At 36.4% G+C, this 27278-nt stretch overlaps 1 protein-coding gene across 1 annotated transcript in view; it reads left to right on the top strand.

Moving 5' to 3' along the window:
• Positions 1-26995, top strand: part of waplb (WAPL cohesin release factor b) — a 63934-nt gene extending 36939 nt beyond the window's left edge. Inside the window, exons 8-20 of the mRNA XM_081393422.1 lie at positions 3885-4021; positions 4111-4222; positions 4320-4547; positions 5498-5609; positions 5820-5917; positions 6496-6572; positions 10285-10457; positions 16664-16779; positions 18029-18193; positions 18424-18631; positions 22696-22784; positions 23687-23782; positions 25192-26995. Of these exons, the coding sequence (XP_081249548.1) occupies positions 3885-4021; positions 4111-4222; positions 4320-4547; positions 5498-5609; positions 5820-5917; positions 6496-6572; positions 10285-10457; positions 16664-16779; positions 18029-18193; positions 18424-18631; positions 22696-22784; positions 23687-23782; positions 25192-25257 (1677 nt within the window). The 3' untranslated portion in view covers positions 25258-26995. The remainder of the gene's footprint in view (positions 1-3884; positions 4022-4110; positions 4223-4319; positions 4548-5497; positions 5610-5819; positions 5918-6495; positions 6573-10284; positions 10458-16663; positions 16780-18028; positions 18194-18423; positions 18632-22695; positions 22785-23686; positions 23783-25191) is intronic.
• Positions 26996-27278: the final 283 nt, after the last annotated feature.

Genomic DNA, 27278 nt, shown 5'->3' with positions numbered 1-27278 from the left:
ACTGCATTCATTCACTGCTTACATCATCGGCCCGTGGGCAGTTCACAAAGTGCACACGTCACTTTGGTACTTGATACCATTTTTGATACCACAAGGACAAATTGCCCCAACATTAAGGGTGTTAACGCCACAGTAAAATAAAAATGAATAAATTGAGAAGAATTAATTATTTAAAATGGTAATTTACTATTAAAATAATACTAAAATGTATTTACTTCCAAGAGTTTACCCTCAAGAAACGGGGTTATAAATGTTTCTCATCAAAAAGCTGTGATATGTGTGAAAAGCATGAAATGCTGTAACCTGTCATCAAAATTGGGTTAACCGAGCTTATCTGAGATGCTGAAAATGAGTACTGGAACTGTCTGAAATATTCAAAATCAATATGTATATCAAAATCTATGTTTTGACAACATCAATCCAGATAATTCATGCACAATGCCGCCAATAAGATGGTACAACTGGACCTCTTGTCCCGGGCCTGGGCTTGAGTTAGACTGGAAACATCTTTGAAACACTCACTTGTGTGTTATATTGAAAAAATTAAAAAGCTGATTCTGTATTGGGTATGGCTTAAAGGGATGCTTCATCGATTAGCATTAAGCTTTGTATCAGTAGAAACCCGGTAGTATTTTCGAATGACCGTGCTTCTCTCCCTCATGTCCCCCTGAGACGAGAGATTTCTGTATTGTGTGTCTGGAAAAAAACATCAGATGATTTTTTTTTTATTTAAATACACATTCAGCTTTCCAGTGGTGAAATATCCCTTCAACTACTGTGTTAAGACATTTATAATCCTCTAGATTTTTGGCAGCGTAATACTGAAGGCCCAAGCAGGAGCCAATTAAATTTGAAATTCATTGGCATGGAACCAATGATAAATGCATAAAGCTCTATCTTAAATATGCATACAAAATAGTGCAGCTGTTTTTCTATAAATTTTGGATTTGATTGTCTCAGTGGCAGCATATTGAAAACTCTAGCCTGATCATTAGGACTGTTATAATAAAACATAAATGCATATTGATGGTGTCCAGAAAGCACTGATGTTCTGTAGAGTAATTCTTATTTTGGGTGTTAAACAGTTAGAAAGTTGTGCAAGCCTCACCCCTTACTCTGCCCACTCACTGAATGAATGGTTTGGTTTTCATCTAAGCTAAAAGTTGTAAGCTGTTCGGATTGTTCTACATTTAGGCAGTTTTCAGGCCCCAGCAAGTTATCTCTTGTTAGCTCTTGTTTGTGATAACTCTGATGTGGGGTCTTTCTATTAGCTTGTAGGTCTACATTATCAGCGAATAATGAAGCGTAACATGCAATACTTTGCTGGCAGGAAATTGTGTTCCTTTGCATGCGCCATGTGGAACAAATCTTCATCTGCTCCAGACAACTACTGCCTTTTAAATCATTTATTATTTTTAATATGACAGTAATTGGAGTAGCTTGTGTTGTCATGATATAAAAATTTCTGTAGTCTGTACCAATTCCATTAAAATTGGTTCTCAAATATTGAAAACATTGTTTGAATAAAGTATAAAGCAAGTAATAAAATGAAGAACAAAGAAACGCATTACATGTAATAGAATTAACGGTTTGTCTATTAGTTTGTATTTACACTCCAAGACCTAATGCACTGATTTATTTTCACATAGTGTCAGAATGTTTTGTCCCATTCATTGCTATAGTTATCACTGTCAATCATCGCAGTTTTGAATTCAATCCTGCATTTAAATACAGTTGTCTGTTCAGAAATTTTGCTTTGCACTTAGCAGTATACAAAATAAAACTGATCAAAATTGTGAATGGGTTATATACAGAAAGCAGGCAAAAATAACTCTTTTTATAATCATTGCAGCTGTCAGTCATGTTTAGCACAAGCTCCCTGACTGAGCTCTGCACTCTTTCGAAAGCTCCCATTTTAATCAAAAAAGCGGTCTACACTGCACAATGAATCTCGTTTACATTGTGTCTACACTTTTTTTTTTTACAATGGAAAGATTTGCAAGTGTGCAGAACTGAGCTTGCTTTTTCATTTGAGAGCTACTTTTTCTAAATGAAAGTGGCCGAGAGCTACTCGTGTAATGCAATACTTAAATCTCTTAAATAATGTCTCATAACTCTCATATTAACAACTATGCAAACTGTTTTAGACCTAAAAGAGTTATTGTAGGCCTATATATGTCACCCTTAATTGTCAGAGATAAAATATTTAATTATACTGTAAAAACACATAATTATTGGTGATTTTATAGTGCATCATAACTAGAGATGAAATGGTATGAAAATGTAATTTCATTCCAAAATGATCATGGTTATCACAGAATCCTGTTCAAAAAGTAGGCTACAAATGCTACACAATAAAATCAATTCACCAAGTTTTGTCGAAAACCAGCAAATAACAAATAAACTTAGCATCAATATGCACTTTTTGTTTACATAAACATTAAAATAATAACATTAAAAATGATGGCCAAATTTGAAAGGAGTGTCTTGCAACACTAACATGTACAAGTTCAAATAAAGTTTTGACAAAAAAGTTTTTATAAAAAGATAAACCTCGCGTATTTCAGCCTTTTAAATCATTTTTATAAAAAGAATGAGTCAAAAAAGATAAATTACAGACATTTACAATGCACATTATCTTATCTTTTATTATTAATAGTAAAATTCGGTCCGATTTTCCCATGGCGTCTGTCGTTGCTATGCAACCATGCACTGCGCTCTCCACAACGACAAAAGTTTTAATAGCTAATGGGTTTCCACCACCGAAAAGCGCTTGCTGTATCTCTGCTACTAGATTTATTTACGGAGAAGAAAAAAAACACCCGTAGTTTGGGTGCACCCCCATCCTTCATGTTGACTCGCTGCACCTGGAAAAAATTAGTGCGTCGCTTCAATTATTTGAAATAACGAACTTGAGCGGTCAAAAGACGCGATATGTGAACGGCCCTTGGCGAGCTACCTCCAATCAGGCCACGAGCTACTGGTAGCTCAAGAGCGACGTGTTGGAGACCCCTGCCTTAGAGTGATAAAGAAGCATGCATGAATAAAAAAATGGGATGCTAAGAAGAGTTATACAGAAATAGAAAGCCCCCCTCTCTGACAGCATGCAATTCCGAATTCAGTGTTCTTTTGCGGCTTATTGCCCTTACACACACAAAGTCGTGTCAAAAAGCAGTGTAGAGCATTCACATAAACACAGTTGGCTATGTCTTAACTGAACGTAAACAGCTGGGCGAAGACTGGATGTGTATCAGTATATTAGATCCAAGCATTAGGTCTTAAAGAGATGCCAGCCTAATAAACCTGCTGTCATCTGTATCATTCATTTTAATCAAACAACAAAAGACAAAGACAATCACTCACTGCTCTTTGAGTGAATAACTTTTATGTATTTAATAAGAATCAATTTATATGCAATTCATACAGTGAAGACAATGCAATGTTTAGTTTTTTTCATTTCATTATTCAGTTTCTGTTAAATGTTAAATAAATCTACTGTACCCTGAAAAACTTGTGTCGTTGTTCTATTGCATTTGTCCTATTATTTGTCATTTGCTTCTTTGTTCTTATTTTTAATAACTAAAAATAAAATAATGGTTATATATCGTTATCATTAAAATAAAATTAAAAATCATATTGTGAAATAAGATTTTGGTCGTATCATCCACCTGAATGAAGTGTTTGAGGCAGCGAGAGGCTTTATATATTTATATACCCATATACCTCAGAAAAGTAAAACTCATCATCAGAGAATATTTCTGTCAGTAATTTTGTTGATGAGATTAACACTGCATGTAGCTTTGACACCACTGTGCTCTATTGCACCGGTAGATGGTAACTGAGCTCACAAAGTAACCAGCAACATGCTTTCTTTTTCTCTACAGTTGTACACCGTTGTCCAGCATGTGAAGCACTTCAATGATGTGGTAGAGTTTGGTGAGAATCAGGAGTTCACCGATGACTTTGAGTATCTTGCCACTGGTCTGAAGACTGGTCAACCCCTTAACACACGCTGCCTTAGGTGCAGAAATCATTCCTTACTATATATTCTGACCATTATCCAATATTTAAGCTATGACCTAATGTTTGTTCATTACAATCCTTGTGCAGTGTTATTAGTTTGGCCACGCGGTGCGCCATGCCCAGTTTCAGGATGCACCTGAGGGCTCGTGGGAAAGTGGCTCAGGTCTTTAAAACTCTCAGTGATGCACCTCAACATTCAGTAAGTCCAAAGACTTTTGACTCCCCTAAAATCTTTACTGGCTGATGTCTTACATAAATTAATCTTTTCTACTTTGCTGTCCTTGTCCCTTCTTCAGAATCTAGCTTTGTGTACGGCCTCTCTTATGTACATTCTCAGCCGAGACCGCTTGAATATGGACCTGGATCGGGCCAGTTTGGATCTAATGATTCGTTTACTGGAATTAGAACTGGACAAATCCATAGCTGATCAGTTGACGACAAAAGAGATGAACAAAGTGAAAGAAAAGATTCGCAAACTCTGCGAAACCGTCCACAATAAGCATCTCGACTTGGAGAATATCACGGTGAGCTTGAGATCAGCTTGTGCTTGTTTATTGGGCAATGTTTTTTTCAGCAGTGCTGTAGTTCTGTTTGTTTCCATCTGCAAACTTTCTTGTCCAGGATTTGTACAGAACAATAACGTTTTATTATTCTGCATTTGTGATGGACCATGCGGATGAGAGATTATGTTCATTGGGGTTTTCAGAAAGGTTCAGTTTCTACTCCTCCTAGTGGATGCACTTCAGACCTTGGATTGTGCATTCTAGGGATGTTTTCAAAATCTATTATTTGGTGGATTGTCTTAACTCTAGTCTCTGTGTTAAAGGAATAGTTCACTTCAAAATTGTTAATATTATATAAATAAAAAAAGATTGGACTCTTTATCGACTCTTTCTTGGAGAAGGTTTAACATGCTGTTGACAGTGTAGTTTTTGTAAGCTGTCAGAAAAGAAATGGATTCAAGGAAATTCAAGGATTTTAAAAGTTGAGTTGTACTTACTTGACATGTTGTTTTTGAAAATGTTGACGTTGAAAAAAAGAGAGACATGACTCACTTGTCAAAGACATCCGCCTGGAGCGTGTGCACATAGGCCAGCAATTAAAAATACACAAACTGAACACAACAGATCCTGTGTGAACGCCTACTTAGAATGTTAGCACACTAAAGCACCATGATTAAACCCTCTACAAGATGTTGTCTTTCTAAATTCATAAATTAATTCAAAACACCCTTACTAAAATACTATATTTACTTGTTTTAATGTTTTTGCTTGAGCCATAAGACTGACTAATATTATCAAATCTTGTTTCTTTGCATTTCACGCCCTCCATTTACATTTGTTTTAATGTTTTGTTCAGCAAATAGAACGTTCAGCAAATAGAACTTTTACATTTGCATAATGGAGTCATTATAGCTGAATGTATTTTTTATAATATCTCTTAGACTGATTGTGCATTGTCTTTTTCTTTGCAGACGGGACATTTAGCCATGGAGACGTTGTTGTCGTTGACGTCAAAGAGAGCGGGAGATTGGTTTAAAGAAGAACTCCGGCTTCTGGGAGGCCTGGACCACATTGTAGATAAAGGTCTTCTGCTTTTACAGTGTATTTGCTTTTGCAGTCTATAGTATTAATGACCTGTTTATTATTCATTATTTAAAGTCGAAGAGCAGAGAGATGTTAATTTTGTATTAAGTGATGGCCATCCTTTTTGCCTGAGCTTAAGATGCATTCATTTTCGAATAAGAGGCTTTTAACAGTGAGTTTGTGTGTGTGTGTGTGTGTGTGTTTCTTTAGTTAAAGAGTGTGTGGAGAACCTGAGCCGAGAGGATGATAAGGAGAACCTTGTGGCGTCATTGTGGGGGGCTGAGAGATGTCTTCGTGTTCTAGAAAGTGTAAGTCTGATACTCATCCACACTTTTGAGATGTGATTCTTTGACATTCATTTTTATTGTTACGTGCAGTATCCACCTTATTTTGCAATGTGGAAGTAAGCTATATTTTGGGAATGTGTGAGACATTCCATATGAAATTCCAGTTTGCAATATCAAGCAGCATAACGGATGGTTTTGTACAGCTAAAAATAACTGGAAGCGAATGACACCAGAAGCCTCACACATTCAAGTTACAAATGGCCATGCCCACTCTCATATTTAAAAAATAAGGTGAATAAAGTGCCCTGAATGAGTTAGGTCAAGTAGATCCAGGCTGTTTCTCCTTGAACTACAAACCCCATTAACATAGATTTCAATTAAAAGTCATGTACATTACAGCATTAACAGAATAAAATTATATATGCTGTCACATGATTTTTACAATAAGACATTTTCGTTTGACTTTCAAGAGGTGTGGTCTTGTGATATACACTACAGTTCAAAAGTTTGGGGTCAGTTTTTTGTTGTTTTTGTAGATTTTTTTTTTATATATATATACATATACATATTTTTTTATGTACTGTATTCATTTGATACAGGTAACTGTTCACAATCCAGAAAACCAGGCCTACCTGATCGCGTACAAGGACTCTCAGCTCATAGTGTCTTCAGCAAAGTAAGTGCCTCCAAAATAAATGCAGTTGTTCAGCATTCTAGCTGTGGTTTTACAGTAATGTAGCAGTACTCTTGTCATGTTTTCTGTTTTTGGCAGTAAGACCCTGGCAATGTTCAGTCAGGTAGGGTGCAGGTTAACCGTGAACTTTGTGCTAGCTTTTCTCATTACAGCAGACAGCCTCCAGACTCATTAACAACCCCAAAAGCTACAGGAACACTTTATCAACAGCACCAGCTGCCAAGACCATAAGCGCAGAGCTGCTGTGTCAGAGAACACCCTCTGATACAGCTCAAGCCATGCTGACATTTCTTAGAGACCAATCATTTCAAACATTAACAAGAGTTGCATACTGTCTCAAGTGTCCAATTTAAGAGCACTTAAAAGGATAGTTAGTCCATAAATGAGATGTCATTTACTCCCTCTTGTCATCCCAAACACTGCATATACACGCTGCATACAGTGAAAGTTTACAAATATCAGGAGAGGTCAAGCACTGTAAAGCTAGTCCATCTGTATCTGACATCACACAACTTCATGCTCCATATTAGAATATGAACTGAAAGTAGTCAGATTATGATTAAAAAAAACTTGTGTTCGGTCTATTCCTCATACAAAGCTATAGCTTCAGAAGACTTTGGATCTATTTTCACATTTTCTTTACAGTGTAAACCTCTATGGAGTTACATGGCAGCAAATTTGCTTAAACCGCAAAAGAAAAGAAAAATCCATTATTTATTTCCAAAAGTATTGTATTAGAAACCTAATTGCAGCAGTTAATGGCCAGAGTAATATAATACAAAGTATATTGTATATATTTACAGATAGTTTACGTAATGTATGTTACATTTTATGAAGATATATATTAAAACAAATATTTGCTAAATGCGGAATGCTTTATTACATTCTATGAAAAGGGTCCTCCTAGCACATGAGTCACATTAACTACTTTTATGATACCTTATACCTTTCTCCATATGGCCTTGGGTTCAGAAATCCCTATTTCGAATTTATATTTTTAGCTCCATTATCCCCAGCATGTAATTCTCACAACACTTTTTGTGCTGCAGACATGAATGATACCTCATAGTGCTCATACTTTCTAAGCAATCAGAATTCTTGCCTGGAAATGGAAGATGATAAAACGGGTAACAATTTATATAGACTTGCATTAAAAGACCAGCCATATCTAGAGACCATAATGTCACAGAGATGTGAAGGCACTTTTGGTTTGGGCCAGTAAGAAATCACACTATAGCAAACACCCCAGCAACCAGATAGCAACACACTAAAAACAACTCAAAAAACAGCCATGAAGCAACGCCCTGGCATGCGACTTTTACATGGGCAAGTACCACTCATATTTTCAGATTTCAGTTTGCATATTGAGAGTAAATATGCATATTTAAGCATCTCTTATGGTAAATCTAGCTCATACTTGTCTGCTTGAGGCAGTCTGGCCTCTCTTCCACTGCTAATGTAATTATGAGCTGATGGCCCAGCTCTCTAGATGAGGTCAGACCCTTCAAAGAGTGCAAAGCGAACTAAACACGGGTGCTCAGGACTATGAAGAGGATCTAGATGAGTCAACAAAGTCTGCTCACACACACACTTTTGGAAAAGCTTGTTCAGCTGGCTCTAATTCAATTAAGAGAGTACGGCAGGCCTGCATTAATAATGACCTCACTAATATATGAGTACATGAACCTCTACCTCCATTTCCCATCTCGCTCGCTAATGACCTCACATTATGCTAAGCGCATTAGTGGGATTTTGCATGAAGCTGGTCATACTGTAACACTTGTGCTTTGGTTGCTGACTGCCTCTCTGTTGCTATCTCACTCACACACACATCTTGGGGGCTAATAGAGAGGAAGAGCTAAGTTTCCCCCCTCTAGAGAAAGATAGTGCAGCTTGTGTAAGTGTCTGCTGACCTTGGCTGGGGTTTAAATGTGATCCATTAGGATGCTGCAGGCTGTTTTTCCATCTCGAGCGTTACTCTGAATGGCCATTATTTAAATGCTGATGGAGCACTTGTAGGACCAGATTTAGAGTTGGAGTTAAAATGTTCTAATGTGATGTCACTTTGTACATTACGAGGTTTTTGATGCTCTGTGAAAGACTGTAAATTATGATTACATTTATCAAGAGCAGTTTTTTTTTGTGTGCTTAAAGTAAAATATGAAGTTTGCTAGGGTCCTTAAAGTAGTGTTTCTTAGCTGTTTTTTTGCTGCAGGACACAGATTCTGTCCTTCACAGTGCCAAGTTTTAAAGGGCCATGAAACTGCTCTGGTTAGTTCTCACCACAGGTTTGAAAAATGCTACAAAAGTGGGTGTGGAAAGCTGCGGAGTGGTGCGGGAAGAGGGGAGACAGACAACACAACAATGTTTTCTGATTCAGATGGTTTTATTTCGCTCTCATTGAGTTAAAAGCGTCAAAAGCTCCGACAAATGCATGCGGCAATTAACAATTACATGCAACAAAATCAACACATATATTATACATAGTAGCCTACATATCCTTTGACTGCTTTTATTGAAATCAAAAGTAGACATGAACGTGCTATTGCATTTTTAATAACTTTTGAGACTGTTATTTTTCAATGTTAATTTATTAATTTTATTTTATTCAAGCAGTCATGTTAAGGAGCTCTAAAGTACGTTTACACTCAATGTGCAGATGAATCCAATTTTGGAGACTCTTGGTTAAATGGAAGAGAATTTGTTCCTCGCAGAAACTCTCAAAGCAAAAACACTCACTTGTGATCCATGAATGCATCTCTCACTATCACTACGTGAGCATCGTTACGTCTCACAGCATCTGTCATAGGAAAGCATCACGTGCTGTTGTGAATAACTAAGTGAACCGTCATCAGACTCACAGTCTTATGAATAATTATGAGACACAGAAGTCATCAATGTACTCTAGGTGTTACAAAACATATCATGTGACATTCACACAATGAAGATTTTAGACCCTGAAGACTAATAAATAGTGCAAAAATTAACCAGTTTTCTCCTACAATTAAAATCAACAAATGCTAACGATGTCTTTTATTATGTGCAACACTTACCTCTGTTAAAATCTATTTTAGTATTTAAAATACACGACCCTGTAAAACGCATTGAATGTAGGCATGTTCATGGTTTTTGAGAATGAGGGCATGTCATGCAACCAATCCATGTTTGCATGTCTAATTTTACTAACTTCTACCAAATGACAAATTAATTTGTGCCAAAATACAGCAGAGTTTTATTGGATGCACATTTTTTTTGTTTTATCCTCCATTTTACAGGATAAGGCTCTTTATTTTACATTTTATTATTTGCATTTAACATTGTTTATCCCTGCTCTCTGCCAAGTTATCAGAACAGGTCTGTGACACACTCGTTGAAGAACCAATACCTTTAATTTACTTAATGTGTAATTTTTGGTTCTCTTGTTGTTCTGAACCACATGTGACTGACTTACTTTTGTGAAACACAAAGAGATATTTTGAAGAATGTTCTTGCTGTGCTGCTTCATACAATGAAATTTTATTTTTTAAAAAACACCATAACTATTTTACGTGCACTACATATACCAAGACTTCTGAAGTTATTTAACTTCTGTGTGAGAAAATTAGTGAACTGTCCTTTTAAGATGTTTTTGAATATTAAAACATTAATATGTAATTATTTGGAGGTACATGACATCTTTGACTTTGTGTTTTAGGGCCTTATGGCACTGTGAGGAGATGATCCAGAGGTACAGTCGAGAGGTGAACAGAGGCCTGTGCTCGTCGGGCACACCGCTACCCTACTGCAGCAACAGCAATGTGGGGAAAGCCGTAGAAGACTGTATGCGAGCCATCATTGGAGTCCTGTTAAATCTTACACATGATAACGGTAAGTACAAAGACCAGAATGTTTAACAAAACAAATTTTCTGATTTGACAGTGAAGGAATATGTTGTAAATGTAAGTGTTGAAAAAGCTACTTTGCAATTGTAGTTTACCAAGTTACAAGGTATTCTTTAAGGGTTAGTTCACTGAAAAATTAAAATAGTCATCAATTTTTCTCCCTCATTCCAAACCCCATAAGACTTTAGTTCATTTTGTTCATTGTTCAACACAAATAAAGGTAATTTAATGAAACCAGAGAGATTTCTGCGCCCCACCCCCAACCATTAAAAAATCCATTCCAAGAACACTTTGACATTTTAAAGTTCAAAAAGGCGTTGTAAACTTAATCTGTATGAATCGAGCAAGATGGGAATGGTTTTCTTCAGGACTGGTTTGGTGTTCATTAAACCGCACAAACACCTGACATTGAAATTATGTACTCATTTACATTTTGGGACCTTTTCTGCTTGCTTTGACTACCATATTTCAAATGCATTTTTCCCCATAGAATTTTTTTTTTCTCTGCTCTAAAGTGATATCACTGACATGGGTTTTCCATTCACAGCACTCAGACCTAATAACAGTTACTCCTCAACATGCAACAGAGCATTTTGCGCTACGCTGGCCAGAGCAAAAGTAGGCGGAGTTTTCATTTTGATTTCTGCGCTTTTTTGGATGCCCCGTTTTTATTGGCCGCGCGGGTAATCGTCACAGAGCGCTTTGGTCGGCACAGCAACAAAACGTCCTCGTGCGGCGCAAGCCATTGAAATAAATGTGTTTCATAGCGCAGTGCATTCCGCGTCCTGTCTGAAAGGGCCATTAGTGACTGAGAGTGCTTATTGTGATAATGTAATGTTAGTATTGCATGTCCGTTATGGCATGTTCATTTGTGGAATATGCAGTGAACATAGCCAAAGTTACAGCACAGTAACTGTAACGTTAACTACCCACAAATTAAAATCTGCAAACGTCAGCCCAGTGCATAACAACAATCGTTAATTGCTGAACAGCAATCTTGTCAGATGGAGTATCATACAAGTAGCCTACTGTCAGGTTGAGGATGGCCTTATGCAAGAATTACACTCCAATAGATAAATGTATATTGTCTTGGCAATGAAATACATTTTTTTTTTTTTTTATTAATATAGGCTATTTATCAGGCAGGTGACTGTGCACTGTCAGAGTCTTTTGGGTTAAAATGGAATTACAGGTTGTTGTTGCACTGTCTCAGATTTTGTTCAAACCTTGTCTATATCAAGAATGTGTCCCAAAACCGAGGCCTGTAAAATATTTCTGTTCAAATCCCATGTCTTCATATTTTCAGCCCTTGAAATTACTTCAGTTTTACAACCTGAAAATCACATTATCTGTGAAGCAATATTTGGACATTAATATAATGAAAAGTATTATTCAAAGGCATCATCTACTTAGACAGTGATACATTTTGAATAATAAAACTTGTGATTTGCTTAAATATCTGATCCTTCTGCTATTACGAATAGGGTTGCGAATCGTAAGACATTTTCCGGTTCCGATTCCGGTTTCGGTTCCGGTTCCCATTCAATGCAAATTATTAAAACAACTAATAAAAAATAAAAACATAGTAGTAAGGGGAAAATGCACAATCCTTTTTGTGTTTATTTCTTATACTTGTCAAATGAGTTTAACAGACTGGTAATGTCAACAAATTCAACACATTATTTAGCAATTTTTGCTAAAATAATTTATTTTTCTGAAGGAAAATAAATATTTCTGCATTCTCTAGGATAATTTGGGACCTCTCCTATAGCTTATTGTATCTCCAGCAGTCAGGGCTTGACATTAACCCTCTGAGGTCTGAGCTGTTTTCTGGGCCCTGGAGGTGTTCTGACATGCTCTGACATTTGTGCTTATTTCTGTTACTTCTGACATTTTCATGGCTAAAGTCTAATTACACTGTATTCAGCACAAACTCTGCTACAATAATATATCAGCAGCATGTATGTAAAAGTTTTTCAGTTTTGAGATAATGACATTTATGCGTGGTTTGTGAAAATACAAAAATAAATTCTCACTGAAATAAGGCCATGAAACCCATACTGATTATTTCTTCACAAGACTTTTGAAAATTGTATCACGTAGCCTAGAATATTTGCTCTAAAACTATGTGAGAATCACCCTGACTGCTCATTCAGAGAAGACAATATATTGATTTAAAAATTTTACGACGTGTTTTGTGTTAGAAAGCAATATGCGAAGGGGCGGATCACCTCATTAATATGAAAGCTTTCCACACCTGAGAAAGACAAAGAACCTCCCTAATGGCCCTATTAGGAGCTTATCAGGGCCCATCATTCTGACCAACCTTGCACAAAGAATGAGGAGATTTAAAAAAGAATGGCTTTTAAAATTGTTTGGATTTATTTACAACACAACATAATCCAAAGATACACAACAAAAAAGCACTTATTGAAGAAAGAGACCTTTGTGCCATTCCCAAAAACATTGTACATACCTTTCATTTTCTAAGGTGTTTGATTTTCACTTTACCATGTTCATGTACAGAGACATGTACTGTGAATGTTGAAGTCAGCAGGACTCAGTGGCATCTGGGCCCTGAAAAAAAAAAAAAAAAGTGATATCAAGAGAAAGGCCTGCACGATTTTGGGAATACATTTTAGATTTTTCTTGTTAAAATTGCTTTTTAAAATTCACAGAATACACACACACACTCACACAAATGTTTCCAACAATATATAATGAACACCAGGTTTGTTGTGCCTTGTAGGTATAGGCTATGCGCAGTGCTGCATAAAATAATAACAATATAGCAGCCTATATATATTTTCAAAAAGATTTCAGTAACAACTAAGCTAGAGAAAAATATATTGATTATCATGTTACTTCAAATGAGATAATAGTAAAAACATGAAGCCGTTTGGAGCGTTTTGCTTTTCCAAAAGATGATACATTCAAACGCGATCGCGATCAAAAATATGATACATTAAAACGCGATCGCGATCAAATATAAAACATTATGGTTAGGCCTACCACATATCTACGTTTGAGCAGATATCCACAAACACAGTAACAGTAAACACGGGTCTAAATATTATAATATTAACCATATATCTAGCAACAGTTCAACTGCAATGTGAAATTTATGCAGCAATAGCAAACAAATATGTAAGAATTTCTTACCTTATCTTTCTTGTCTTCAAATATCGTTCTTCTTCTTCTGATGTAAATCCAATGTAAGCTCAGGCACGTCTTTCAAACTCGACGAAAAGTGAAGTGAAGTGTTTTGTTGTTGAGGTAATGAGGGCGATCGCGTTCCATGTGGAGATTTGCATGTGAATATCTTTTGCGCGAGTGGGCGTGGCCGAATTAAAAATAATTAGGAAGCGTTTGAGAAGCTGGAAATCTTGTTGGTTTTATACAAATTACTTAAACAGAGAATATTTGTTTTCGTTTTGAATCCGATCATTTAAAAGTACACACTTAAATGTTTATAAAGGTGTATGGCTCATAAATGTGTGACAAGTATTCGCTGAGTTTTGTTTCAGTTTATAGACGTGCTCAAGAAAAAAAAGTTCACCGCGACGGAGAGGCAGAACGCACACACTGTTTATTTTCTTTATTTTACAAAAGCACAATGTTTTGATTTGATTGGAAGTGGACACATACAAAAGTAGAAATACCACAGATTCTTTTTTTATATTTCTTTTTTCTGTATGACCATAAATGACGGAGAAATTTAAGTTTATAGTGCTACAATGTGGAGAAAATCCAGCAAAACGCGCCGGCGCGTTTGTCGACCTCAGAGGGTTAACTTTTTTGCTTACTAGCCAATGTGGCTAGTGGTTTTCCAAAGTTACTAGCCACACAACATTTTTACTAGCCACATTTTTGTTGTTGTGAAATTACGTGATAAAAGTTGACTATGGCGTGCTAAAATTTACTTGAACTAGATTTACAACCCTTTTAAATGTAAAACCACTGTACACACCCAAATCAAGACTACATAAATAAATATCAATACAAGTCATTTTATACAATACTTGTATAGGTAGTTTATTTAAGTTTAAACATATTTGACATCGTATTACCTACACAAAAACAAGTAAATCAACTAACGCTCAAGACCGCAGATTGCTCTGCTACCGCGGGCGTTTTTCCACATTCTATTATTCATTTTCACCTTCGAAATCCTATTTTTTAAAACTATTCGAATATATATTCGAATTTAGAATATTCGTTGACAGCCCTAATACTCATGGGAGTTGTAGTGTCGTAGTGTCACACTTATTTCAGATGCCTTTTGAAAAGACTACAATTATTCAACCCGCCAAAGTGGCTAGTTGGAGTGACTGTGTTACCCGCCACGAGCAAAATCCACCCGCATTTGGCGGGTTGGCGGGTGTTAATGTCAAGCCCTGCCAGCAGTGGAGAATACCCTCTCAGAAGGGGTAGAATATGCTTGAACTCGCATGTAAGATCCAGACAGGTGAAACATAATATTTTGATTTGAATGATTGATTCATAAAGACTTCACTTCATTACTGGATGAATCAGCGCTCTAGCAGTTAAATGAACAGAACTGCATGCGTCTTGCGGAAGAACATTGTAGCCGGAGCTACTTCTCTGTTTATTTCTATGAGGCGGGTGAGTCACTCAGGCACTGTGCTACTCCGCAGCGGTGCCGGTGTAAAGTAGTCCGAGTATAAACGCTTATTACAGGCTTACCATTGTGATTCAGGATAAGACAAAAACACGTTTTTAAAAAAAGGCATTCATGATGTACTCGCTCATTATATACATTTAGTAAATTCTGAAGTGAATTTTCGTTATTTGAATCGACTTTCAAAAGGTGATTTACTCTGTTTTGGTTGCTACTGTAGACATCAGTGTTTATTCTCGAACTATAAACTTTTATTTATAGTTTGAATTATTTATTCTCTCTCTCTCTCTCTCTCTCTCTCTCTCTCTCTCTCTCTCTCTCTCTCTCTCTCTCTCTCTCGCTCTCTCGCGCTCTCTCTCTCTCGCGCTCTCTCTCTCTCTCTCTCTCTCAAAACGTATATGAGTAGCGCGAGTGCTTTCATTACTATTTTAATGTTCATGAGGTTAGTGTGTGACATCGCTATTAAAGGATAAGCTCCCGGCAGTTCGCCCACACATCGGCCAAGAACCGTTTTTGGAACCGAAACTTAGGAATTTCGCACGGTTTCGGTACTGGTTAAGAACCGGTTTTCGGTTCCCAACCCTAATTACGAAACACAATTTTGCCTGTTTATAGCATTATCTCTTTTAATGTGACAAGAAACACTAAATAATAATTTTGACTATGTATTGATATGTAATTTACGGTGGTGTAAGGTGCTGGAAAAAGCTTTAAAATGGACCTTGAAAGTGCTTGAAGAGTGTTTGAATTTGACCTTGGAAAAGGTGTACGAACCCTGGAGGGGGTTGAGATGGCTGGAACTCTTCAGGAGAGAAATGGTGCAGACTCTGGACAAGGATGAAAGTTTATCGTGCATGTTCACGCAGATCATCAAATGGAGTATACTTTGAAAGGCTATGAGTTTGACTACGCATATGCTAGTGTTCAGTTTATGTCAAAGCATAAGGAATACTTTTTGGCTTAAGTCAATAATTTGGAACCTTTCTCACAGCAGCTCGATAGCATTGTGACCGCCATTTTGCAAATGCCTTTTTGACCGGTGAAATTATTTTTTACTGCTGTAATGTGCTGTCACTGACAGAGGTTCTCCAGCACACAGATCCAACTAATCAGTAATGAAATACATTATTGGTTATCAATTAGTCATTACATACTTATGTTGCTGCTTTTAGTTAGTTACTCCCTAACACTGAACTGTAATATGTGCTGGAAGCTGAACAATCAGGCAACTGGGCCGCAGTAACTGTCATTACATTATGCCTAATAGAACGTTTGTTATTCTGCTTTTGAAAGGCTTAAAGTCAATAAGAGTCTTTTGGCTTCCTTGTATGGGTTTTGTTCGATGTGCCAAATGGATTTCTGTTAGCAGTGCTGCTTTGGCTAGCTGCTCTCTAGTATTGCTGCCAAACCCTTTAGCATAATGCAGGAGTACTCGGTCATAAGCCAAATGTGAGCAGCTTGGAGAACAACAGTCAGAGAAAATCCCTGATTAACTAACTTTGAACTCGTATATGCAGCAGCCATTGAGTGCGTTTTCTATCTGTCTGTAGAATGGGGCAGCACAAAGACAGGGGAGCAGGAGGAGTTAATCATCACAGCGCTGAACTGTGTGCTCAGGGTCCCACAGTACCTGCCGCAGGAGCAGAGGTTCGATATCAGAGTCCTGGTGAGTACACAGCTCTACTAATATCAGTCAGTGTTTGTATACATTCAGTGAGGATCAGCAGTGTCCACTAGGAGTTCCAGAGTGCTTTCAAACGTTACAAATGAAAAAGCCATACTGTGGTCAGATTGGTAAAAAAAAAAGGCTACGTGCTGGTTCAATATACCATGCTTTTTTGTGAGGATTTTGCTGGTAATTATAAAACTGTTGTCTCAACCAAAAAAATAGATCCCAAAAAAATAACAACCTTATGCATTTCTTTTTGTCATGGCAACTTAAAATGGGATTGTTCAACCAGCAAACTATATTGAGTTAGAGGAACTTCATAATTTGTAACAAACTAATTTAAGTTGATTACTCAAAAAAAAAAAAAAGTTGCACAAACTACATGAGTTGTAGCCCTGGAACCAGTTTATCTTATGTATTTCTGTTACAATTCACAGCTGTCGTAGCACATGCTTAGTGTTAACGTATTTAGCATGTACTGTAGATTTAATGAACTAGTAAGATAATACTTGTCACTGGCATTAACACATTTGTTGCTTATAGAGCCAATGTAGTGTTTACCTTCATTTAGTCTACTCAATTGTAACCACAACTTCAACATAGGAAACTTTATTGAAAAGAGTTTGACAAAAAAAAGTCAAATGTAACCGCATTAAACACTAACAGGTATTTCCCTTCTATAAAAAAACAGTACAGCAAGTTCAACATTTAATGCTCCTTATCCAGTCCCATGCAAAGCATCCTGGGAACTAGAAATCCACTATGTCCAGTTTCCAAAATGATCAAGACAATTATTATTATTTTTTTTTTATTTTTTTTATTATTATAGCAGAAATCTGAGTTTATATTAGACACTATATTTGGTTAATTTAATGATCAACATTATGTCAACAGAACTCAACACAATCTTGTTTTCAACTTCAAAGGTTTAATTAAATCAATAAATTAGAATTTTTAATTTGCAGTCATGCATTTTTTTAAGTTGTGGTAACAGGTCCCCTGAATTAATTCTTAGTGTAGTTAATATTGTTCATTGATTGTAATGTTAATACACTCCTATATATAATTATATAGGATAATTTCCTGTATAATTTAAACATGTAAAAAAAATATTTTAAATAAAATATTAAATATTTTTATATTTGTCCAACCCTATTTTGTAAGCATTTGTGCAAACCAGTTGTGTGTGACATTACTGTTAAAGGTGTGTGTGTGTGTGTGTGTGTGTGTGTGTGTGTGTGTGTAGGGTCTGGGCTTGCTCATTAATCTGGTGGAGTACAGCGCAAGGAACAGACACTGTTTAGTGGAGCTGCAGATGGAGGGAAGTGACGTCTGGGACTCAATGTGTGTGTCTGACAAAGAGGAGTTGCAGACTGAGAGATCTCTCGGTGCCATTGCTGCTTTGGTGAAGGTATAGACATACAGAAAAACAAATGATTTATGCTGGAATTTTCATTAATGCATGTGTACATTAATAGAAACATAAAGATGGAATAGAATAGCATTACTATTAGTGGTGGGAAATTTCAGTTATTTTAAATCTTTTGAAACTGTTTACCCAATTTTTTTTTTTTGCCCGTCACTAATTGGTTCACAAACGAAACATCAGTGATTAGTTTTCCTCTGTTTCTGCATGAATAGCTTTTCCTTCAGAGAGAGCATGCGGCCATTTTGGCAGAGGCGGAGACGGATGACTTCATCAACGATGCACCAAAGCCCCAATTGGATCAGAGCGGAGAATGGAAAGAAACCAATGAAGAGATTCAGTGGGTGGCTTCAGAGAACAACAACCAAGGACAACAGGACAAGAAGAAAGAAGAGGAGGATGAAGAACTTGATCTCAACAAAGGTAGACACTCACTATAACTTGAGATTAGCTAAATGCAGTTTTTCTTTTTGCCATGGCAGGTGATTTTGCTTCATCTATGAGCCACTTTGCTGGGCGAACAATCTCAGATTGGACCAATGAGCGAATGCTGTTGTTGAAGTAGCATATTTGATTAGATTTGGAGGAACAGAAGCTGATGAGATGCTTGCCTTCAGTTTTGACTTTGACATCTTCAGGGCCGCTCATGCCCCAAGTGTAAACACACTTTAATGTGCATGCACACGCATGTCAGTGATTTCTAAGAGAGGAATTTTATATTACATTTGAAAGCACCAACTGAACTCAGACCTTCTCAGGTCTTTTTAGCTTCTGCGTCAAGAAACCAAAATCGTCTTTAGTTAATTTTTCTGATGTTAATGCAATTCCAATTTTAGTTTTCTGTATGTTACAATACAAAGCTAGTCTAATGCAGAGATAACATTATGTAATTATCATCTGTAGTTATCGAGTGCAGCCTCAGAGATAAAGCTGCTTGTGCAAGACCTTTCTGTGTATAGTCAGCCTTAAGGCCTTGATATACTCACGACAAAGTTCTTTTTTGGTCTTCACTTTGGGGTAAAGAGAAGTTCAACATACGTGACCAGCGATATACTGTTAGCGGACATCCTGACGCCGAGAGCGCTGTTTTGATGAATATGTAAAAATGTCCTACACGCTTTCCTTTCAACGACAAAATAAACGCAACATAAATGACAGCAGTGAGAAAACGGCACTTAAGAAAGCATCTGATCATATCGATGTGGATATGATTGTACCAGTTCTGCAATTCAGCACTCCAGTAAAGTTGTCACGTTTATTTATATAGCATGTTATACAATAGATTGCTTTAAATCAAGCTGTTTAGTTTACAGTATTAAACATGAATAAACACTGTCAGTGTCTCTTTCAATTAGAATTACAACTTCAGTTTACTAAAAAGCGATTCTCCAGTGTATTCATGTTTTTACTTGCGGACTTCTGACTTTGATGGACTGAACCGAAGAAATTAACCGGAGAAGATTTCCATGTCAAAGGAGGTGGAGTCTCAGAGCTACATTTACCTATTACATCACTGCCATGGATCAATGGTAGTTTGATGATATTTACCAGCAAGAGCGATCTTTTCCAGAAAGTTCGCTTTGGCAAGTTGTTTCAAACTTTGTTTTGGCCTGATTTTGTTCAAAATGACGTCAGGCATGTTCGTTCTTCGATTTCGTTTGAAGTACATCAGGGCAGTATATTGGGGCCTTTGTAAGCGTGTGTTGTGACTCATGTTAGTTTTCTTTTGGTGTTCTACAAACTTCGCTTAGCAAAACACTATCTGTGTGTCCCTGCAACGTTTGTGCCAGCAGAGCATGTTTCCTCTGCAGTCATCCTTATTGTTAAGAGACTAAGGAGTCAACTTTCACCCAAGCATGTGGACATGCTTGTTTTGTTTTATTCTCAAAACTATGGGGTGAGATTTCGGTCACAATTCTGCGCGCGCAAGATCACATTTTGAGCGCGCAAAAGGGCATTTCGCACGCGCGTGAACTGAGTTTTGCGGAGAAATGTTCGTCTCGCAGATAAGAAAATATTGCGAGCGAACGAAAATCAATTTTGCATTTAAAATAAGTATTTGGATGTGCGCGGACGTTCTCTTTCGCGTGTGCAAAGTTTCACTTTCTTGCTCCTTTCATACCAGCCGTGAGCGCTCTCTAAGCGCAGACAGCTGGCTTGCTCAACACAACCCAGCGTTACAATATGCCATAATTCCAGCCAATCAGAGATAAGACTGCTAAATTCTGATTGGCTGGCTTGAAAACCAATCACAAGACTCCCTGCATCACCGACTGCGGAAGAGAACTAGTGCAGTTGAGTTTATTATTTATGAAAAATATTCAAAAACTTCAGTGTAATTCAATGTATTGTTGGCAAATTCAGTTCACACATCACTGCTGTCCTGATGGTTATACTACAAGACTTATTTTGTATAAATATCGTTTTGCGTATTTTTTACGATTATTATTTATGAAAAATATTCAAAAACTTCACTGTAATTCACTGGCAAATTCAGTTCACACATCACTGCTGTCCTGAAGGTTATACAACAACACTTATTTTGATAAAATATATATTTTAAATTGTATATAATTGTACTCTAAATGTATAATTTTTATGATTTTTATGAAAAATATTCAATAACTTTACTGTAATTCACTGTATTGTTGCCAAATTCAGTTCACACATCACTGATGTCCTGATGGTTATACTACAACACTTATTTTTGAAAAAAAAAAAAAAATTAAGTTGTAAATACAATTGTAAATTTATGATTTTTTTTAATGATTTTTATGAAAATATTCAATAACTTTGGACATCAGTGATGTGTGAACTTAATTTGGCAACAATACAGTGAATTACAGTTATGTTATTGAATATTTTTCATAAAAATCATAATTATACATTTACAATTGTATATACAAATTAAAATATATATTTTTCCCTAAAATAAGTGTTGTATAACCATCAGGACAGCAGCGATGTGTGAACTGAATTTGGCAACAATACAGCGAATTACAGTGAAGTTATTGAATATGTTTCATAAAAATCATAATAATTCTACATTTACAATTGTATATACAATTTAGAATATATATTTTGCCTATAAGTGTTGTAGTATAACCATCAGGACAGCAGTGATATGTGAACTGAATTTGGCAACAATACAGTAAATTAGAATATTTTTCATAAAAATCATAAAAAATCATAAATGTACAATTGTATATACAACTTAAAATATATTTTCCCCAAAATAAGTCTTGTAGTATAACTATCAGGACAGCAGTGATGTGTGAACTGAATTTGGCAACAATACAGTGAATTACAGTTATGTTATTGAATATTTTTCATAAAAATCATAATAATTATACATTTACAATTGTATATATAATTTAAAATATATATTTTTCCCAAAATAAGTGTTGTAGTATAACCATCAGGACATCAGTGATGTGTCAACTGAATTTGCCAACAATACAGCGAATTACATTGACGTTTTTTTTAATATTTTTCATAAATAATAATCATAAAAAATACGCAAAACAATATTTATACAAAATAAGTCTTGTAGTATAACCATCAGGACAGCGGTGATGTGTGAACTGAAATTGCCAACAATACAGTGAATTACAGTGAAGTTTTTGAATATTTTTCATAAATAATAAACTCAACTGCACTAGTTCTCTTCCGCAGTCGGTAATGCAGGGAGTCTTGTGATTGGTTTTCAAGCCAGCCAATCAGAATTTAGCAGTCTTATCTCTGATTGGCTGGAATTATGGCATATTGTAACGCTGGGTTGTGTTGAGCAAGCCAGCTGTCTGCGCTTAGAGAGCGCTCACGGCTGGTATGAAAGGAGCAAGAAAGTGAAACTTTGCACACGCGAAAGAGAACGTCCGCGCACATCCAAATACTTATTTTAAATGCAAAATTGATTTTCGTTCGCTCGCAATATTTTCTTATCTGCGAGACGAACATTTCTCCGCAAAACTCAGTTCACGCGCGTGCGAAATGCCATTTTGCACGCTCAAAATGTGATCGTGCGCGCGCAGAATTCTGACTGAAATCTAACCCCATACAAAACGAACACGTTAAAAATATAAACGCAACCATTATATGCAGATATGTTATATGTTAATGTACATTCTCTACTGTTTTTATTAGCCTTTTTCATTTGCTCTGCCTGAGCTTAAATGCTTTGGTGGTATTCTTATTGTTTATGTGCATTGCTTCTAAATGTTTTCAAGAACAAAAACAATCAAAAAAGGTATACTGTATGCTGCTTGTGCATATAATTATAATCTTGTTCTGAAATGAAAAAAAATCTAAGTAAAGAATAAAAAATATCTTCACATCTTTCTCATTAAACTTAATTGAAATAAATAGAATATTCCTTTATTATGAGCTCAAATATTATTGAAAAATGTCTTAACCCTTAGTAAATATGCAAAATTTGTATATGTTTTGAAGTTATTTTGAGTAATATGTCATGTGATTTTTGTCTCCAGCTCTTCAGCATGCTGGCAAGCACATGGAGGACAGTATTGTGGCGTCATACACTGCACTGCTTTTGGGCTGTCTGTGCCAGGGGAGCCCTGTAAGTAACACACTCACCTATCTCAATGTTTTCCGTTTTGGATCTCTGATGCATGATTTGTATCTGTGTCTTCTCAGAATCTATATTTTCCTCATAAAGTATAAAGAATATAATTTATTATTAATGTCAGGTATGCATTTAGCTATGCAAGACTACAACCTTTCGTCTAGATACCCTTTCTGTCCTCTACAAGTGCTCTACAAGTCAAAACAAACCAGTAGCATTTATTGGTGCAGAGCTTTTGCTGTTCAAATTCCTTTGTAAGGTTTGAGGGTTGTTTGTCTAAATTGCTCAAGTTCGAAGGCAGGTATCAGAAGAAAGCCCCTGAGTTGTGTTTGCCAGTATTAATGGCTTTATTTTCAGGACGTTAATAGGTGGGCTGTTGAATTGTCTGTAATGGACTCCTCTTTTTCTCTTTCACAACACACTGTTGCTTTCTGACTGACGTACACGGCCATTATCTGTCTCGCCAATAAACACTGCCCAGACGCAGACACAAAACGAAATGGCATTTATACTCCTATTTCACCCACTTTTCCTTTTGGATGCATGTTTGCACACTTTGAAGGTCAAGTTTGATTCTGTTTTTGAAAAACAAAGCAAATTGACTCGAAGTAGGATTTTTTTTTGAAAGGTACATAGTCCTGTTTGCACTTTAGATTCACGTTAGGGGGCATCCAAGCTTTTGGAAGGAGGGAAATATTTGAGTTTGATGTTTTTGTAGAACGAGTACTATGGAGACTTTTGGAGCGTACTGAAAAAATGATGGCCGGAGATGCAGTGCTGCTGCTTTGATCAACAGAGACTTGCTTTAAAAATCTCCAGACTCTCTTTCAACACTGGCCTGCAGTGTTCTGTAACCTCGCAGGAGGAACAGGCTGCTAATTCTGTTTCTCTTTCAGATGAATGTGACTACTGTGAGGGAGAACCTGCCAAAAGGGGATTTTTCAGTCATGACAGAGATGCTGAAGAAATTCTTGAATTTCATGAACCTTACAGTAAGTACACAAGTGATTGACCAGTATAATATTCTCAATGGGCGATGCAGGGTTGCTGAAATTTTCATGATAATTTCAGTAGTCGATACCATTCCAGCAAAATGTCTTGATTCGCAAAAACTATTTCAATATCACTGCTATTATGTTAAAAGAGTGCTGAAGGGATGACGCAGTTTTGTAGGCCAACCCGGAAGTCCCATAGTAGTACCATTTTCAGGCATTTAACCAAAGACCCATTGACTTTGGGACAGTGGAACCGGAAGGTCAAAAATGCCAACTCATTCCTGCAGTGCTCTATTATATGATTTTGAAATGATAATCAGCATATCTAAAATGTAAGTATGGTAACACTTTACAATATGGTTCCATTTGTTAACATTAGTTAATGTATTAACTAACATGAACTAACAATGAGCAGTACATTTGCTACAGTATTTCCGAATCTTTGTTAATGTTACTTAATAAAAATACTGTTGTTTATTGTTTGTTCATGTTAGTTCACAGCGCTTTTACCAATGTTAACAAATACAACTTTTGATTTTAATAATGTATTAGTAAATGTTGAAATTAAAATGAACTAAGATTAATAAATGCTGTAGAAGTATTGTTCATTCTTAGTTCATATTAACTAGTCAACTAATGTTAACTAATGAAACCTTATTGTAAATTGTTACTTTAAGTGCAAATAATGACTTTATTATAAAAGAGCAATGAAGAATTTGCAAGTTTTGTTATTAATTTTATTTATTTTTTTATATTTTGTGCTTAGACACAATGTCAATAAACAACATGTACTTAAATATTTTTCTGGTTTGAAACTATTACATGTGACCATTATACTTCATACACTTTATTGCCCTTGTTATGCTTGCTACATTTACTATAGTAATAACAGTAAAAAAAAAAGTGTAATTACACGCAACCAACACCGTGTCTACACCAGATGCGAGTGATGCTGTCTACACTGGATGCGGAGCCATTACATTACACAACAAATTCCAGATCGTGAACTGATGTCCTATTCTATTTCTAATGTACTCCAAGCGCTTATGTACTTTGGAGTTTCTTTGTCACGTATACTGTAGACAGGACACGACAACTGTCACTTTTGGTGAAGAGACGAAGTGCATGTTGTTACTATTACTCAGTGCTTATTTGTGCAAGTACACTTGAACAAGGCCACATTAAAATAAAGTGTGATCCATGAGAGAAATTCCTCTTCTGTTAACTGGCTGAGTGGGTAAATTGAACCGCTATAATCTCAGAAATCCAAATATCGACTGATTAATCGGTATATCATTAAAAAGTATTAATTAATTAATACTAATATTCTGCCTCATTCGGTAAAGAAAACTAATAAGAAAGTTATACTTATTGACTGACCAGTTGTGTTTTTTTGTCCTTTACAGTGTGATGTGGGCACCACGGGGCAGAAGTCTATCTCCAGGGTCATTGATTATCTGGAACACTGCTAGTGTTTTTATGGAGCTCCTCGCACAGACCTCAGCACACCCCGGCCCAACCCGACACACCTGGAAAACAACCCACGATCATCATCCACCAGTACCTTCCTTATTCAGACTGGAAAGAATGAAGTTTAAAGCACATCACACATGGAACTCTATTAAAAGGAGCTGTTTTCATTGGGTTTGTCACAAGTTGTTCATCCGTTTCATCTTCAAATGTTTTCGTCACAGCATAATTGTGAATCTCACATCACAAACCCCCCTTAATCTGCCGTCTATTGATCAGTCAGCTTGGAAGTTCGTTTTCATTGTCAGAAATAGAGTAGCTTTGATAACTTGTTAAAGGATATTTGTTGTTCCCTCTGTTTGTTTAATTCCACTTTCAAGTCGGTAAATTCAAGAGCGCTCAACACTGACCTGACTGATTGGAGGGTGAATCCAAAACAGCATTCGCAATTCTGGTTCTCTTTGAAATGCCGTGAAGACATGCCCTCCTGGTTCAAATCCATTCTCTTCACTTCAGGATGTGCTCCCTTTGTGTTGCACAAATTCGTTTTTAATCGATAGCGCTGTGTCAAAGGTTTGCGAATGAATACATTACATCGCTTTCCATTTCGCGAGGGCAGGAAAGGGACAAAAGCGTTTTTGGAATGTTTTAGTAGTCGTGACTCATAACCATATAGTCCAAATGCCGTAACGTTAACTGTGAACTTAACCCTGATTTCCAAACATTATAAGGCTCAAAATCAACAGTAAAACTCATTAATATAATACACCAGCTTGGCTGCATAATCGTATTGTGCATGAGAGGGATGATTTGGGTCATGGCTAAATGGTGACCCAGGTTTTGTGAAAATTCTTGTGCATGCGCTGCTACTGTGGTTTGGTTAGAGCCAAAGTTGCTGTGAGAATAAACGTTAAACGCAGTTTCACATTACACTGGTTACCATCTAGCAATGGCCTTGATGCTCAACAACTAAACTGAGCCACGCAACAAACTTTCATCCCACATTTCACTAGTTTGTGTCATAAAACCTGAATTTGTCCATCATTGTTTATGAAGGATTGATTGATTGTTTATTATTTTTTAGTAGATTGAATTTAGCACTTGACGTCTCTTTGATAAAGCCAGTACAATTTTGACCCAAACCGTTCTCGTCTTCTCAAGTTTGTGTTTTCAGAAGCTCTCCATTGTTTGATCGCCCTCAACAGTAAGCTTTACGGAGGCTCATTTTAAAGTCAGATGCTCAAGACGTTTTGCTGCCATTGTCAGCCCTTTCATGGGTGTAGACTGAAATAACTTTGTTTTCAATGCACACAGCTTGGCAAAAGCAAATCTAGGGTCATTTGTTCCCCTCTCTCACTGCTTAACTGTTTTAATTTGACTCTGTTACACAAAACACTATGAGTTGTGAGTATTTTGTCGGTAGCCAGTGTCGAATTCTGGGTCAGTGAGCTCCAAACATCACCACGGGATGAATTCACACAGCGGGGGGGGGGGGGGGGGGGACTGAATGAAGCAACCTGAACTGTAAATACTCATGTAAATATTGGCTGTTGGAGAACTAGATAGACTACTTTTCTGAATTCAATTGTTTTATTTTATACCGCATTTTCTCAGTTGTGTTCTTTGAGGTAAGCGTTATCGAAAAGCCAACTGCAGGAACATGAAATTTGTACCAATTTCAAAATAATGTCTTTGGTTACTTGTACATAATTTTAACGCAAATAAAAATTGCTACTTTCAGTACTTTTTACGTGTCGTTTTTGGTGTCTGGTTGGCATATTACGATTAGGCAAAATATCATTTTTACTTTTGGTACTAAATCCACTATTTAACAAATGTATTGTGAACTCAAGAGCAAAAGACAAACTTCTTCCTCTGAAAATATTTATTTGTATAGCATAAAAGGAGAAATATGTCATTAATTACAGAATATTTATATTTTTACTACAAAATGTCCAACAAACAAACAATGATGATTAATGCAAATAAAAAAAAACACTGAGAATGTTATTTGGCTCCATTG

The sequence above is a fragment of the Scardinius erythrophthalmus genome (assembly GCF_964197995.2).
Source record: "Scardinius erythrophthalmus genome assembly, chromosome: 18".
NCBI lineage: Eukaryota > Metazoa > Chordata > Actinopteri > Cypriniformes > Leuciscidae > Scardinius > Scardinius erythrophthalmus.
This window is presented reverse-complemented; position numbering and strand designations above follow the sequence as displayed.